Here is a 16,928-nt window from a genome sequence, read left to right as displayed (position 1 = left end):
GGACTATCAAAGTAAAATCCTACAAAAAAAAGTAAAAAAGAAATCCTTAGTTAATCAAAACAGAAAAAGAAGGCCAAGTTGATGAAAATTGAGAAAAAAAAAATCAAGCTCACCAATGATCATAAATTTAAATTCGAGAAGTAGGAGGTTGAGCAATAGAAATTTGAATTAACCTTTGAATAAATTGTTCAAATCTAAGTGGTTTAGGATCTCTTTGATCTAACTTTGACCCGACTTTCATCATCAATGCACAAACACATTCGATATCCGATTCGATTGGATCATTAACTTTAACCAAAAGTTTGGTACAACAAATATCTATAATCTTAGCTGCTACTATATTCAATTTAAATAATTCACCAATCAATTTGATTAATCCAATCATTTGTCGTTTTTTCTTTTGGTCTTGATAATATTCTTCTGTAAATTCTTGTAAGATTTCATTTGATTTTTCAATGTTTTCTTCTTCGCTTGAGTTTTTCTTCTTGGATTCATCATGGTTTGTAGGCCAAGTTGATTGAAATGAAGTTTGACATTGATCAAGTAAATACTTTCGATAAATCAATTCTTGATCTTCTTCTTTGATCACATTCCAAGCTTTACGATGTTGGATGGGTTTAGCAACACTATCAAAGATCCGCTTAACTAATTCTGCATAAAGATCAACAAAAGTATGTTCATCTAATGATTTTTTAAAGATCAAATTGAAGATCAGTTTAGCTAATTCATCTTGTTTTGAATCTTTTGATAAATTAATGATCTCTAAGATTTGATCTGATATAGATTGAAAGTTCTTCAACGTCAGTTTGTTTAATAAAGCTGTTGCTTTTCTTTTTGTTTTTTTAATTTCGTCTTCTTCATCTACTTGAGACCATACTTGTTTTGGAGCTACCTCGCGTCGAGCTTCGCGATTTATCGGACTTCTGTAGTCTGTACGAGGTTTGTAACCAGTTGGATCCCGCCAAGAGGTTGAGTTAAGACTCTGTTGAGCAGAATTATAGACTGGATTTGTATGTGATGGTGTATTGACATGTGATGGATGTGATAATAATGGCCTTGGAGGGGTATTGGCGACTCCAGATCGGCTTGGGAGAGGTTCTTGAGTTAGGGGACCAGGACCTCTTCGCCAATTGTTGAAATCACGAGTGGATTGAGTTTTCGACATGTTGGAAAATGATTCGCGTATGGAATGAGATAAAGTGTTTATAAGTGTTGAAGGCGTGTAAGGTTCAGCAAGTGTTTTATACAATTGAGTGGAGTAATAAGTTGATGTGATCCGGAAAAGTGAGATCGGAGAGAGATATATAAACTGGTTATTACTACGAAAATGAAAATGGTTTAAATGAGAGGATGAGGCTTAAAGTCTCCTTGGATGAAGGGGTTTGCTTTTATATATGTTCAACAGCTCTCAGTCAATCATTCTACCAAAGCTCAACGCTATAGTAAAAGTTTAGTCAAAACAATGAAAAGTCAACATCCGTACATTTGAGTTGACTTTTCGGGCCAGTGAATTGACTGAGGGAAAGCACTCTTTGGAGCAGTGTGCTTTCTTTTACTTTAGATCGAAACCCATTCAAAGATGCCGCTGATCGAGATTCAAGGATGAGGTCATGAACAGTTCTCGATGCCCTGTTCTAGGAGCGTAAAGGGAAGATGGCAGGTACGCTGAATGGTACTCAGAGAGGGTAACTTCTTCGTTTATTGGGTACTGAGTAATTCTCAACCATCCAAATGACAAAAGCTTTGATCAAGATCAGTCAGAACTTGTCTTATTTTCACTCTTCCTGAAAAGGTATATGGCACAAGAAAGGTGCTTTTATGTTCACTTCTCTTATACCTTTCTTGTCAAAGCTCACGCTATGAGATTACTGCCTGCTGTAAAAAAACCCCCCGATGTCGCTCCCTAACAATGGGTCAAGAAACGGGCCCTCTTGTTCGCTTTGCTTACATAGGCTTTTGTCGAATTGGACGGGTACGTGGTTTTCATGTGGATCATTCTATCTTACCATCTCTTTGAATCAAGAGCCGGGCTGATTAAGACAAGACATAAATCCTCAAGTTGTGCTATATTTTCCTATCCATGACTGAAATGTCGAACATGGAATTCGATAAGTCAACCTGAATGATAAAACACCAAGTTTTATTCTAGTAGGTTTTGTTCTTACTAAGAAATATTCAATATTTATTCATTTCACATCATCGGTTTTATGAGACGAGGTTCGGCGTTCATCATTCTGCGAGAATTCGTAGTAGCTGTTGTTTATTGGGCAGTATACAACGTCGCGTATAGACTCTGACTCTAGACGCGTGTGTAAAGGCGTCATCAATGAATTTTGAGATAAGTTTTGTAACTCCAATACTCATAATAATATCAGACTTCTTGCGACCTTGAACTACCCGCATGCGTCTTTATGTACCAAACAAATTTCCTTCACCATGTGGATCTGGTTATCAAGAGATACAAGAGAAGAAACCTTTTCTTTCTTCCAAGAAAAAAAAACAAAACCACAAACAAAAAAGTAATTCAAAATGAGATTATAATATGACTTGAAAAAGGAAACACGAGGTATAAATGGAATGAAAAACTTTAAAAACCAACAAACGAGATACTGAAAGTCGTTTACTGTGATTGTTTTTTGAAGAGTGACTCAGGGACATGAACCGATCATGGTCCCTAGGACTCAGGAGTCAGGTTCTAGAAATGAGAATAGGTAAGGAGTCATCGTGACGTCGCGTGGACGAACGTCGTGTAAGCCTTGATTCTCAGTGTCAGCACTTGCTGTGCTCTTTACCCTTTTCGAGTTCTACCTCTTTACCATCTCTTCATCCCAAGGAGGCTTAATTCCCTCGAGTTGATTCCATAAAGCATGGAGGACTGCCTCACTCCGTTTTCTTGTTATTGATCTCTATCGTTGGATGCTTATCTTTGATATTGTTGAATATTGTCCCACCCACCTCTCCCTGTATCTTGTGATGTTTTGGCCGCCCCTTAGTGGACCTTTTGTTTAAAGCCTTGAGTTGTTGCTCATATCTATTCCGGTTGATATTTGTACTTATTGCGGGCTCCACGCCCCGATTCTGGCTAAACCCCGCACATCGTGAGTTTAGCATAGGACACCTCAAGCACCCAAACCTATTCTAGGACAACACTGAATCGATGAATAAATCAACTGTCTGTCTTAACTTCAAAGTTCAAGGTCTGAGCTAACTACTTCCGGATGAATAGCCGTTGATGAGAGACTCAAGAAAACGAACCTAGCCAATTCACAATTGCAGATTCATCCCACTCCTGCATCTCGGTCGGAACGATCAGAAGGTGTGCTTCACGAAATTTACCAGCCGCACGAACGGAACTAATACTTGGGTATGTGTACCAAAAGTTGGAATACCTTTCGCCGAGCGACGTTGACTTGACTAACAGTTGCATTGGGTATCAGTCTGGCTTCTACTTACGGGGACACGTGAAATCGGCGTGCCGGAATTGTGATCAATATTTCTGGTCAAGATCGAAATTTTTATCATGGACTCAAGTGCGCTGGTGAACGTGAAAGAGGTGCAGTTGTTCTGTACTTGTCAGGGCAATACGTGATATTTCATGGCACACTGTTGATGCGATCTGTTTGATGATTTCAGCTTCGAGTTATTTCAGTCGAATGCTGAGCTTTTCTAGTTCGTGATAAAATTCTGTCATCACAAAGGCTGCCAAAATTGGTCGGCCGTTGGTAAAATTTGACGGCGTCACGTGCCGATGCCAATGACAAAACTTCCATCAGGGACAAACTTCCGCTCAGAGTCATCCCACCCCTCCATCCCTTTCCCGGACGGAATAAAATTGACACACTCGTTAGCTTGTTCTGCCAGCACCACCCGCACGAAGATCTGATGTTTGGTACAGGAACTCTATTTGTTAACTCGGCTAACAGTTGCATTGGATGTAATCTAGGATGATTTGAAGGTCAACTCGTTACTGGAGACGCGTAAAAGTCACGAGCGGGAATTATGGTCGCTATGTCTGGTCAGGTTGGAAATTGACAAAAGTGACTCTGCACTGGTGGACGTGAGAAAGATTCAATTACTACTTGGTCAGTGCAACACGTGATGTTTCAAGACACACTGCTAATGTGATCTGTTTGATAATTTCAGATTCGAGTTATTTCAGTCGAATGCTGAGCTTTTTCAGTTTGTGACGATATTTTGTGATCAAGACCGCCAAAGTTGATCGGCCATGGAAAAATATGGACAAAGTCCCGTGCCGACGATAGCACTATCATCAGGAACACTTCTGCTTGTGTGCCTTGAGGAAATCTTTCAACAGACCGGCACACGATTTCAAGCAGAAGACATGTATAAATATCTGTCGTTCTCTCCGATTTCTCCCTCTCTTCATCCTCTATCATTCACATCTTTTGATAACATTTCCCAACCATTTTTCACTCTGCACTTTGCATCACTATCATCTGAATATCTGGTTCCGCAGTCAACTCTCTCACAACTGCATCATCACATCTCTCTATCTTCTACCATCCAATCTCAGTGATCTTGATCTTTCTCGATCTTTCTTCATCCTTCAATCTCTTTGACCCAACTCATAATTCCTCACCTTCCTGTCATCAACATGTCTTACCTATCACTTGGCCTTAACCTGCCGGCACGATTTGGAATTAATCCATGGTTTGTCATGAAGCGAGCTGTAGCACATCACAATGCAACAGTCTCATGGGAATCAGCGGACAACTCACAGAAGGTAAGCTTTTCTTTTGTCGCTTCATCCAATCAAAGACCAATCAGTTGATTATCTTCATTGTCTCTCATAACAGATTGCCTATGAATTGCTCCTCATCAAACTTTGTAGAAGTCCAAAATTGATTACATGGAATTTGACTCCAACCCATCAGGTTTGTCAACTTTTACATTTCGTGGTTTTCTACTTCAAGTTTCTGACATTTTTGATATTCAATAGTCTGAAGTCTCAGAAGAAAAATCAACCAAATCTTCCGCTTATGTTCCACTACCTACTCAAAGAAAGCGTCCCGTTCGTCGACAAAGACTTCCAAAAATCTTGATCTCTGAAGAAGATAACAATTTGGATATCGCTTTGGTCACAAAAGTTGATTCTGAATCAAATTTAATCAAACCAACAACTTCTTTTATTCCACTCACTGAGGATCAGTCTGAAAACTTTCATATCTTCAACGAGTTACTCGCCGAACACAACATTTTGGCAATCTCAACCCCTTCACTTTCTACCTCTGAGTCTCCCTTGACCATCCCAAACTTCTCTCGAGCAACAAAAAGATCACATTCAAAATCACAACTTTTTGGTGCACCAGTTTCAAAGAAATCAAAACCAACACTTCATTGGACTGAAATATTAGATGATTTAATGACAGCGTCTGATTGGGCAGAAGCAGAAGTAGAGTTGCAGAAAGAAAACGAACCAACAGTCAATACAAGTTCAATCGATCAAACCCTTTCTTTTATCCCACTCACTGAAGACCAATCCGAAAACTTTCATATCTACAACGAGTTACTTGCCGAACTCAACACATCTGAAATCTCGACCCCTTCACTTTTGAACTCCAAACTACCCTCGATCACTCATAACTCACAAGTTTTCACCACTCAGTCACCAATTTCAAAGGAATCAAAACCAACACTCCATTGGACTGAAATCTTAGACAACTTAATGACGGCTTCTGATTGGGAGGAAGCGGAAGAAGAGTTACAACAAGAAACTGATAAAGCGGGATCAATCGAGTTCATGCCTCTTACTTCAGTAGAGTCTTCTAATTTTGATATCTTCAATGAGTTGATCCTTGAACATCAGATTTTAGAGACTGTAAAATCCTCTACTTCTACACTGGCTACTGTCACATCCTCATCATCTCTCAACACGGCCACTTCTTCGAATTCAAAACCTTTAAAATGTAGCTCAAAGAATTTCGAAGATACCAAAAGACAACTTCATTGGTCTGAAATCTTAGATAATCTTATGACCGATGAAGATCGAAAAGAAGCAGATGAATCTTTTGGTATCACTCTTCCTCTCCATCAAGAAAGGCCACTGGACTTTGCTACGGTCGATGAAACTTATTCTCTCCCATCTACACCCTCTTCAAATATTCGTTCATCTTATTCAAGCGCTCAGAATACTAATTCTCTACCAACACCAGTAGAAGAACTTCAAGATCCGTTTGGTTTAATTGACAATACTTGTCAGAAGTCTCCTTATTCCACAGATATGAGTTTTGAGGTTATGAAATCTTCTTTAGAACAAAATGATCATTTTTTAACAGATCTTAGTTTTAATATTGAAAAATCTATCTTAAATCTTGATCTCGATTTTGAAAATTCTTTCTGTTGATTACTCGACAGAAGAATTGATAGATAGAAATCTTTTTTGAAAACTTTAGAATAAAATGTTTTATATAATTTCGTACTATCTGGCCTGATTTTTCCTATTTTTCTCTTTTTTCTCTTTTTTCTCTTTTTTCTCTTTTTTCTTTTTTCTCCAGTTGTTTCTTTCTTATTTGTGATTTGTAATGAAGCAATTGACATCATCCATATAATTGAGATTGAGGGAGAATTGAGAGAGAAAGAGAGAAGAACTGTGATGCAGTCTAGCGGCGCGGCCTGAGGGCGGCCCATCCGTCTGCAGTGATGGGCTGTCTTTTGATGGCCCTCCAGCTCAGACCTGATCAGACACCTACCAGATATCTTTCAGAATCGTCGCATAGGTACCCACAGTCCAGCCGCAAGCCCATAAACACGCTGTCTTATGACCGTCTGCCAAATATTCTCCGCAGGGCAGCCCGAGCAATAAATAATACATACCTTTTGTCAATAGGGCGATTCAAGTAGACGTTTTACAGCGCTTTTTTAAGTTTTACGATTTATCCGCAACCTTATAATTTTAACTTTATTTATAAGTGAGTGATCCACCTTTAAAGGTGGTTCACCCTTTTGCGGTCACTTAATCAACCTTAAAATTTTTAAGCATTGTCCCTAAAACCAGGGCAAAAAATAGTCAAACCATTGGGAAAAAAAGTTTCCATCACGATTTTTTTTCCTCAGTGTGTACCTGGATATAACCGTCCTTCAGAAAAAAAACATTGTCGTTTTTCTTTTTTTTGCTTCGTCTCTTTCATTAACAGATTTGTTTGAACAAGCAAACAAATTAACCGTCCAACTCCAGAGTCACATGGGACCCGGTTTATCCCCAGATGCGGTCCGGTCTTGATCGGGATCATCTCATCCTCCTTTCATATCTTATTTTCATATCGATTCAGCACTGGCCCACTTCCCACTTCTCCCTCAAGCTCAGAACGTTCTTCTTCTTGGAGCAACCTTTCAGTATCTTTCGAATCTCTTTTTTAATCATCATCATTTGAATTGAGTCGATTCTCTCTTTTGCAATCATTTTGGTCTTCCTTATCGTATCTTGCGTATCGTATACTCCATTTTTGGGCATCTTTGACATGGCACCACAATCCCAACCAACTGGAAAGGTGTGTGTGTCATTATGTAGACTTCCTAGGCTATTGTGCCATCAGCTGACCAACTTGTTCCGTTCTTTTGCAGGGCCCACGCAGGGCTCGTCGAACCAAGGCCCAGATCGAAGAGGACCTCGTGGCTTCTGGTTTGGCAGCAGGGTCTAAGCCTACCCCATCCGCGATCAGGCGATCCCGCCTAGCGTCACAGCGTCCTCGTTCCGTTTCAGTGGCCAACGCCGGTTCCAAAGCGACTAGAGACAGTCCGAGTCTTGATCTGGTCGATTATCAAACAATCATTTCGTACCTCTCCAAACCGAAAATCCGCAATGCGCTTTTTGGCGGTGGCAGCCATACCAGGGTGTCCGGCCTACCGATGAACCCTAGGACGTTGTTGAACCCTCTCGCCATCAAACTGAATAATAACTACAACATACGCCACGACACGACCAACATGCGGCTCAACGGGCGACTTCTATACCAGCGCCTCAAACGATACAAAGCAAAGTACGCCGCAGCCAAGAATTTCAGCCTGAAGACGGGTAGTGGCCTGTCGGCTAAAAATGTTGCCGATGGAATCCACACAATGGAAGACTTGCTGGAATCGATGTGCCCGTTTTACTCTGAGATGGACTGTCTGTTTCGTGACAAAAGAAACGTAACTCCTTTTGGCATCCTGGACAGCGGACTCGGCCCAAAATCCTCTGACAATGACAGTGACGAAGGTGATCCCGATATCATTGATATCAGTGGCCATGCAGATACCGACGGTGACACAACCGATGGTCATGATCATGCATTCGCATCACACCCTCAAAAATTGACGTTGGAAACTGCTGGTCAGTGTTTGTTTCTTGAGAGCCCTACTAGTTTTATTCGTTTCAACTTACCAAGTTCTTCAACAGCCGAGTCTCCCAATTCCCAAACGGCTTCGCCCATATCCAATCGTAACCAAACTGCTTCCGAAATGCTTAACCAACACTACCATCGATTTCTGAATGACGATTTCACTTCGCCACCGCCAACGCCGCAAGAAGAGACTGCCGACCTGGTCGTAGAAAAACCTGCTCCTCGCAATCCCTCTGGGGTCGCGGTGACTGCTGAGAAACCCTCAAATCAGCCAGGCAAAAAAAGAGCAATTACACCTGAACACCAGGCCTTGGATCCCGATTCTGACAAGGGAGTCATTGAGAGGGCGACCCACCGGACTCAAACATTGGCCCGCAGGCCAGCAAAGAAACGTCTAGCTATAGCTCCTGCAGTCGTTCCTCTCAGCTCTGACACCAAAGCGAAGACAACGACCACAATCACCCGTCCAATTACCCGTCCAGCCAAAACGTATACACCCAGAGAAGCAAAGATGCTTGCGGGTCTGGCAGCCGAAGAACTGGCTTTGGATTGCAGCTCTGACGAAGAAGGCATCATACCAAGTGCAACGCCTGCCAACAACGCCCGCGGCGCCTCTCGAGGGACTCTCTCGCGTCGCGCTTTGAACCCGTTGCCTTCTATTGATCCATTGACGGTTCATAGCAAGGAACAGAAACATGCGCTTGCGAACGCCTTGCTTCAAGGTAATGAGGCGCGAATTCAAATGCTAACTGAATCCAACAAATGGAGACAGCAATTTGAAGCGGACCGAATGACAGCGGAAGCTGACGCTCGCACCTCAGCGCTCACTTGGGACAAAGAAAGATATTTTCTTGACCGTCAAGAGCAACGCGACATTCAAACTCGGCAATTGGCACAAGAGGCTCAAAAGGAACGAAAGGCGTTTTGTCAACGGTTGGTCATGGAGGGCAAGTCTCCTCAGGAACTGGCGGTGTACCTTCGCCTGGTGTATGAGAAAGTCTTGGAACACGGTCTGAGCGGGAAAAACAAATATGTTCAGAGTCCTATCTTGGGTCTGATAAAGATAACAACTAAGAACATAAGAAATTAATCATGAGTCAGAGAAAAACAAATATGTTCAGAGTCCTATCTTGGGTCTGATAAAGATAACAAAGTCTTCTTTTCATTGATGGGGAAATAAGTACCTGAGCGGGAAAAACAAATATGTTCAGAGTCCTATCTTGGGTCTGATAAAGATAACAACTAAGAACATAAGAAATTAATCATGAGTCAGAGAAGGTCACAAAGATAAAGAATAAAGAATAGAGAAATCAGTCACTCACAGTCTTCTTTTCATTGATGGGGAAAAGAAGACTGATGAATGATAAATCAATGTTATATATATATGTAGAAAGGTTGGGGTAGATGTGCTATAAGCATAATCTAGGGAAAGTATGCTTGTGTCGATTGAATCTCAACACCCTCCCTCAATCGACACAATTGAACACTTGGAACACGGTTCAGATAAAACTGACTGATTGTAAAAGAATAAAAAAATTGAATAAATCTAAAATCTGAAATCTAAAATTGAATAAATCTAAATTTGGATAGAAAGATATTGAATGAATGACTGAGGATCAATGGAATGAATGAGAATCAATGGAATGAAGATAGCTGGGTTCTGGGTTCTGGGTTCTGGGTTCTGAGTTCTGAGTTCTGGGTTCTGATTTCTGATTTCTGATTTCTGAGTCTGAATTCTAGGTTTTTTTTTTAAGTTCAAGTCTTATGGTTTGAATTATTGATGACTACGCGTTCATTCTGTTGAACAAAGCTTCGAGCTCGGCGATGGTTGGTTCAGAGGCAAAAAATGCACTTGCTGCGGTGGGTCGATCTTCCCATTTGCCTGATTTCTTCTTTTGCTCAACCCATTCGTTGTATTTAGCTTCATTACCTGGTCTTTTGAAACATTCTTCAGCGGTATGTTTTTTAGCTCTAGTGTAACCATAACAGTTTGTAGGAGTGCATTGTGAGAAAGATGCTACACTCGCTTCGGGTGAGTATGTGACTATTGGCGATGATTTGTGCTCGGTGATACCGAGCAGCGCTTTGTCATTCAAGTATCGTCCTAATTCTGCAATCACTTCGTCGTATTTTACAATCTTTGCTTTTAAAACATCACGCGCATCTTTGAGTCGATATTGATTTAGAGATCCGAGTAGTTTCCTTCCTAATTCAGCATCTTCTATCTTTCCACCTGAATGTTTGTAACGTACAACTAATGAATTGTATGAGTTTAAGTAATTGCTCAAACTTTCTTCGTTTCCTTGCTTCATGATATCAAGTGTATTCTTTAATAACAACTGAACCTCTGCTGATCGATCTACATAATATTGGTCAATACTCTTCCATAGTTTACTTGGTAAGTCTTCAACAGTCGATCCTGTAGGAGTGTAGACTGTGATTTTGTCTCGGAATCGAATCTCGTTCTCTTCATCCATGTTTGATAACATCCATGAAACGAGACAGCTTCGGATAATTCCATTTGATGTCTTGGTTGCTGAGTCTGAACCTTTTGAGTCTATATCTGATTCTAATAGTTCAATGATCTGAAGTGATTTGACAGAAGTTTGTATCTTGCTGAGCCATAATAAAGCATTTTCCTTTGTTAGTGGTTTGGCAGGAGAAACTCGGCTGAGAGTCAAGCTCCATGCTGCAGCTTGATCTCTTGGTGATATGCTTGGTGGCAAAGGTCTAGTAGTTTCTGTTGATGATGAAGACATGACTGTGATTTGTAATTATCTGTGAATATGATTGATATGAAGATTTGAGATCAGACAATATGTGATTAACTGTTGACCGTTGATTGAATTGAATGAATTAGAGCTGAGATCAATTGAGGACCGTATAATGTGTTGGTTTGTTATGTAGGTTGACTGATCGTTACACTACTCTCGCTACCATGAGAAAGTCTTGGAACACGGTCTGAGCGGGAAAAACAAATATGTTCAGAGTCCTATCTTGGGTCTGATAAAGATAACAAAGTCTTCTTTTCATTGATGGGGAAATAAGTACCTGAGCGGGAAAAACAAATATGTTCAGAGTCCTATCTTGGGTCTGATAAAGATAACAACTAAGAACATAAGAAATTAATCATGAGTCAGAGAAGGTCACAAAGATAAAGAATAAAGAATAGAGAAATCAGTCACTCACAGTCTTCTTTTCATTGATGGGGAAAAGAAGACTGATGAATGATAAATCAATGTTATATATATATGTAGAAAGGTTGGGGTAGATGTGCTATAAGCATAATCTAGGGAAAGTATGCTTGTGTCGATTGAATCTCAACAGTGTATCCCGAAGAACAAGCTTAGTACCCTTTGGCTTTTGTAAGTATAGTTGTCCATGTGTTTGCAAGGGTTTTGCGATTATGGTACTGACTTCGTCTCCATGTTGCTTGATTGCTTATAGGTTGTGCACCTTTTGTTTTCTCGAATTCGTCCATTTTCTTTGTCGATTTTCTTTATCAGAACGCTTGAATTTCTTTATTTAAACTCTTTCTGTGATAGCTTTGTGATAGTACAGTCTGGCGCGTGCTTTGTGATAGTACAGTCTGGCGCGTTTTCCAAATTTCTTACCTCCTGCGATGTGTGCTGCTTTGTGTGTTGTTCGAAAGTGTGTTCCCTTAGTTTTAAACTTGTCCAACTGTACATGAGAAGTAATGACAAAGGCCAAAGGCACTCTATTCTGTTTGAAGACTTGAAGCGTGAGGGGCCCCCTGGTCCCATTGTGGACCTTTACGGTGTATGCGAGAATCTCATACACCGTAATCTCTTCAAGTGTGTGGTCTATTTTGAAGAAGTTTTACGTTGTTAATTTTCTGCAGTCACTAACGTAACACATGTCACATGTTCTCTCGCAAGGAGCTCAACTGGACAAACTCAGGCAAAAAGAGTCGACAAACATTGAAAACTTTTGCAAAACTTCACAGATAGGTGAAAGCAAACCAAGACAAAAATTTGCTTCAAACAAAATCGAACAAAGGCTTGAGAACGAGAACACAAATGCTTCAGACAAAGAACAAATAAACATTTGATAACGAGACAAGAAACAATGACTACATAAACAAAAAGGTAACTGAACAAAACGATCAGCGAGAGAAAGATACGAGGTTCAAGAAGAAGAGTACAGATTCCAACGTGGATTACCAAAGAGCTAAACAGAAGATGAAAAATCATGATACAATTGGTAGGCCACCGCTTTGCCAGTTGTAAGCGACCGCGTGGTCTCTAACACTTTCTCGTTTAGCCCGTCCTCTTTCAATTCCCGCAGGATCAGCATAGACTCCCCCACGTAATCTTCCTGCTTCCCCTGGTTCCCTCAGCACAAGATTATCTTCTTCCTCTTCCCAAGTGTTTCCAGGGTCTGCTAGCATATTGTGTAAGATAATGCAACAGCGGATCCACCGGAGGATGTTAAACATATCACCCCGACTATTCAACGCCAATCTTAAGCCTTGGAGTGAGGCCCAACGAGACTTTAGAATTCCGATACAGTGCTCGTTGCGCACTCTGGCCTTTGCAACACACCAATTGAAGTCTTTGTTTCTCTCGACCTCGGCAGCCTGGCCCTTGTATGAAGGCACAATGGTTTCGGAAGGTATGTACACGGAATCCGCAATTATGTATTCACCTAAATGAAAAAAATAGTTAGATATTTGGACATTAACCCACCGTCAAGAACAAATAGGACATACCACGATCAAAGTATATCATCGGCTGATTGGCAATCTCCGTCTTTGAATAGACGGTGCTGTCACAGCACGAACCGGGCCACCCAGCGTAAGCGTAGGTAATTCTGCGATCGCAGTCACATACAACCTGGACATTGATGGAGTACCCATGTTTTCGGTCGAAGAACACCTCCCCGTCACGGCCAGGTCGTTGGAAGAGAGGCACAGTTGTTCCGTCTACAAAACCCACACAACCAGGGAAACCGTCACGCTCCATAACTTTCGAAATTGCTTTCCTTCTGATTGAGTTTGGCCATGCGAGATAGTGGTCTCCCGCGTCCAAGATCGCCGAGATCACTCGGCGCGTGCAGTTAATAACAGAGCCTCTTCCCACTTTATAATTACGGGCGAAACGACCGACGGAGGCGCCGTTCCCGTTGCTTCCGAGTCGCTCCAGGGTAATGGCGAGTTGTTTGTCTACTGGAGGCTGAGCATTGTTGCTAGAAGAAATGAAGATTGGGTTGAATTTGATGATATCAAGTAGGGCTTGAAACCCTTCGGGTGTAGTCCGCATTGCCTGGCGGAAATCGGTTTGTCGGTTTCGTAACATATCGCCTAGTGCAAAAGGCGTGGGAAGAGCATCACGTAGCCGACTGTGGAGATAGCGTCTTGAGGTAACATCGGCCAGCCACTGGCCCCATCGTTGTTCTTCATCGAAGAGATCATCATATAAGTCCGCCATGACTGGATCATCCTGGAAAAGAAGGTTGCCCTCGGTTGGATTTTCGGAATCGAGAGGTTGTCCAGGCAATCTGACGTGGGCTTCCATGTGGGCCACGACACACAGGTTGGTCAGGTCTCTGATAGCCAAAACCCTTTCTGAAACGCGGGGCATAGTAAAAAAGGCAGTCGGGGTTTGAAGTTATCGATTGTCACGTTGATGAAAGAAATTTGCAGCTGCAGCAAGAAGGAAATGAGGGGATTACTCGTTGGATGTGGATCTGCCACTCTCGCCATCTGCTCAAATACCCCTGCGACTGGAAAAGAGCGCCAATAAAGAAACAAAATGAAAAGGCGTTGGAAGTTGCAACCAACAAAAAAACGAATGGGCATCAGGAACAAACGCCTCGATGCCCACAAAGAGAGGAAAAAAAACCCGTTTGTAAAACCTGGCCCTGATTTTACGTGACTTAAAATCCATATTTTAGAGCATCTGTGATGGTGCGGATGACGAATTTAACATGCATACGACCTTGAAAAACAGTTCGGTACTTTGCGGCGCGAGTGTTTGCAACTTTCTACTTGAATCGCCCTAATATAGTCCAAAATGTCTTTAAATCTTTTATGAATTTTTTATCTTTGATTGAATAGAGAACAAAGAAGAGTTGAAAAGGTTCAAAACTCGATAAAACTACAAAGTAACTTGTTTTTTCTCAAAAATCTACTTCATCTTTCTCTTTCAAAACAAGCTTCTTTCTTAGCCAATGAATACCCATCTAATAATCTTTTTTTGATAACTTCGAAATCAATGGCTTCAATCGTCTCCCCTATCTCTTGAACCTCATTTTCTTCAAACCCAGCTGAAACTAATAGTCTACCAAAATCTTCATATGCAGCTGGTGCACTATAGAAACAAAACATAGCAATCGTTGAAAAAATTAAACCTCTTAATTTGTAGAAAACAGAAAGAAGAAGACTTATACTAGAACAGTATCGACTAGAAAAGATTCAAACACAGGTTTAAAAGCTGCTTTAAAAAACCTTGTGTCAACTGTCTTTCTTTCAATCATTGTTTCTACCGATTCATTTATTAATTTGAATTGAATCATATCCATCTCCATGAATTCTTCAATCAATTCCCTAGTACATTCCATATATCTTTGACGTAGTGATCCTTCAGACAAAGCTACTCCTTCTTCTATTGATTCCACGTTAAATATTGATCATCAGAAGTTTGAGGAGCCTAATCCGAAAGAACAAACAAACAAGATAAGCAAAGTTGGAACGGTCTCAGTCCAATCATTTGTAAGAAAAATTTGCACCTCTTTGTGAATTTGTGCGATGAGTTTTGGTCCAGCCGCAACATTACGTCAGACCCAATGATTATTACGTGCATCAATGACATCCTAAATAACAAATTATCAAGGAAAAAGTCAATCCTCAGAAACCGAAGCAATCAAGTGGTCTCCAAACCAAATAACTGACTTGAATCATAAATCTAGCTCTAGAAGTTAGATTCTTACTCTGTGCCATGTTAGTCATCCTAGTGAAATATACATTCACATGACTATTGGCTTTTTCATGATCCAACATCTTTCCAACTGTCATCATCAATCTACAAAGTGATTCAATGTCTTCTTCTTCTGGATTCTCGATATTCGATAACAATTTCTTAACACATTCATGCATAATCCTTTCTGTTAACATGTTCAATTTGAACAATTCTCCAATAAATCGAACTAATCCTAATCCTTGTCGTTTGGCTTTTTGAGCTGCATAATATTCATCTGATAAGATTTCGGCTTCTTTGGTAGTTTCTTTTCCTACTGCTTCGGCCTCTGCTTTTGATTTTTCATTTGCTGCTTGTTTAACTGCATCATCTGCTGCTTTACCTGCAGCTGCCAACTTATATCGCTTACTCCACCCTCGTTCATAATCTTCTTGACATCGACTCATAAGGTATTTCCTAAACAGATGACCACCATGTACTTTATTACCAGCCGTATCAAGTACATTCTCATCCTTTACTTCAGGTGAAAGTTTCTCCATTAATTTACAACATAACTTGGCGTACATTTCTGACCAGTGTGCTTCATCAACATGGTGCTCAAAAATTAACGCAACCACTTGTTTAAGAATCCTTCCATCATTCTCCTTTTTAGATTTGTTAGCCCAATCAATCACTTGATCTGAGATCGAATCAAAGTTATCGCGCGTGAGCTTATTGAGTAAAGCTCGGACTTTTCGATTGACCATCTCAGGTGAGTCCTCTTTGAAATGATTCGACCGAGCAGCTGACCAGCTATCAGCCGATGATTGCAAAGGCTGTACCACTTCACTCGGAACCCTTTGATGCATCTGCGTTCCTCGGTTCATATTACAAGCAGGAGCGTTGCTAGACATAGCAGAACCACCGTCTTGTCGAGTAGTAAGACTCCCGGATACTGAAAGGAGAAGCAGCGAATGCTCGAGTTCCTCAAAAAGCTTTCGAGCTTCTGATACATGATCCGCCGGTAATGAAACCTCCAAAGTAGCTAAATACTGCTTGCAGCGCGCTTCAGGCCAAGCTTCCCTTATACTATCAAGCTTATATGTTGCGAGAGTCGGAAAGTTTCCTGGTCGCTCTTCTTGAGCGGGAAGGGACCGATTAACACGGGAGGTATCAGATGGTTGTTGAGAGGATGTCCCATCACGACGAGACGTGTCTTCGCGTCTCTGATGTCGTGACTCACCGGTTTCTAGTTCGTCTGGAACACTGTCATCTTCACCGTGTCGGTATTTCTTCTGGTTATGACAAGTTGAGGAAGTCTTTTCCGTCGGGTCATGGTTGACAATTGTCGTGGTTTGAGACCTAGTTGCCTCAAGTTGAGAGACTTGGGATTGGTCGCGAGTGAAGCTAACTATGCAAGCCATTAAGCTTGAAGTGAGGTTCAAGGGTATAATATAGGAAGGCGATGTGAGATTTTGAACTTGACTTCAAGATCATGAGGGACAAAGGGTAGCGGATATCAAAGATAAGAATCCTCTCCATGCATGATAATGTCACGGATTTGGCGATCGCTCTGTGACTTTGTTGTGATTTCCCCCCTACATAGCCCTACATACAGCCTATTGCGAGAACCAAACACGTGAAAGGTCTGGACCTTATGTGGAAATGACCT

The 16,928-nt window shown here is 41.2% G+C and overlaps 3 protein-coding genes across 3 annotated transcripts; 1 reads left to right on the top strand and 2 right to left on the bottom strand.

The window, feature by feature from the left end:
• Window positions 1–127: 127 nt before the first annotated feature.
• MELLADRAFT_112485 (uncharacterized protein) lies at window positions 128–1,165 on the bottom strand (the record flags this gene model as incomplete). The annotated part of the gene is made up of 1 exon (XM_007416961.1): window positions 128–1,165. One exon carries the CDS (start codon window positions 1,163–1,165, stop codon window positions 128–130), a length of 1,038 nt encoding a protein of 345 aa, XP_007417023.1.
• A 3,450-nt stretch (window positions 1,166–4,615) lies between these two features.
• MELLADRAFT_68387 (uncharacterized protein) lies at window positions 4,616–6,364 on the top strand (the record flags this gene model as incomplete). Its single annotated transcript, XM_007416924.1, has 4 exons — window positions 4,616–4,744; window positions 4,818–4,895; window positions 4,961–5,721; window positions 5,932–6,364. The coding sequence occupies 4 exons, from the start codon at window positions 4,616–4,618 to the stop codon at window positions 6,362–6,364; spliced, it is 1,401 nt and encodes a 466-aa protein (XP_007416986.1).
• An 8,773-nt stretch (window positions 6,365–15,137) lies between these two features.
• Window positions 15,138–16,680, bottom strand: MELLADRAFT_94140 (uncharacterized protein; the record flags this gene model as incomplete). Its single annotated transcript, XM_007416946.1, has 3 exons — window positions 15,138–15,173; window positions 15,253–16,626; window positions 16,669–16,680. The coding sequence occupies 3 exons, from the start codon at window positions 16,678–16,680 to the stop codon at window positions 15,138–15,140; spliced, it is 1,422 nt and encodes a 473-aa protein (XP_007417008.1).
• Window positions 16,681–16,928: the final 248 nt, after the last annotated feature.

Source organism: Melampsora larici-populina (genome assembly GCF_000204055.1).
Source record: "Melampsora larici-populina 98AG31 unplaced genomic scaffold MELLAscaffold_66, whole genome shotgun sequence".
Lineage (NCBI taxonomy): Eukaryota > Fungi > Basidiomycota > Pucciniomycetes > Pucciniales > Melampsoraceae > Melampsora > Melampsora laricis-populina.
The sequence above is the reverse complement of the archived record's forward strand: the minus strand, read 5'-3'. Positions and strand labels throughout refer to the sequence as shown.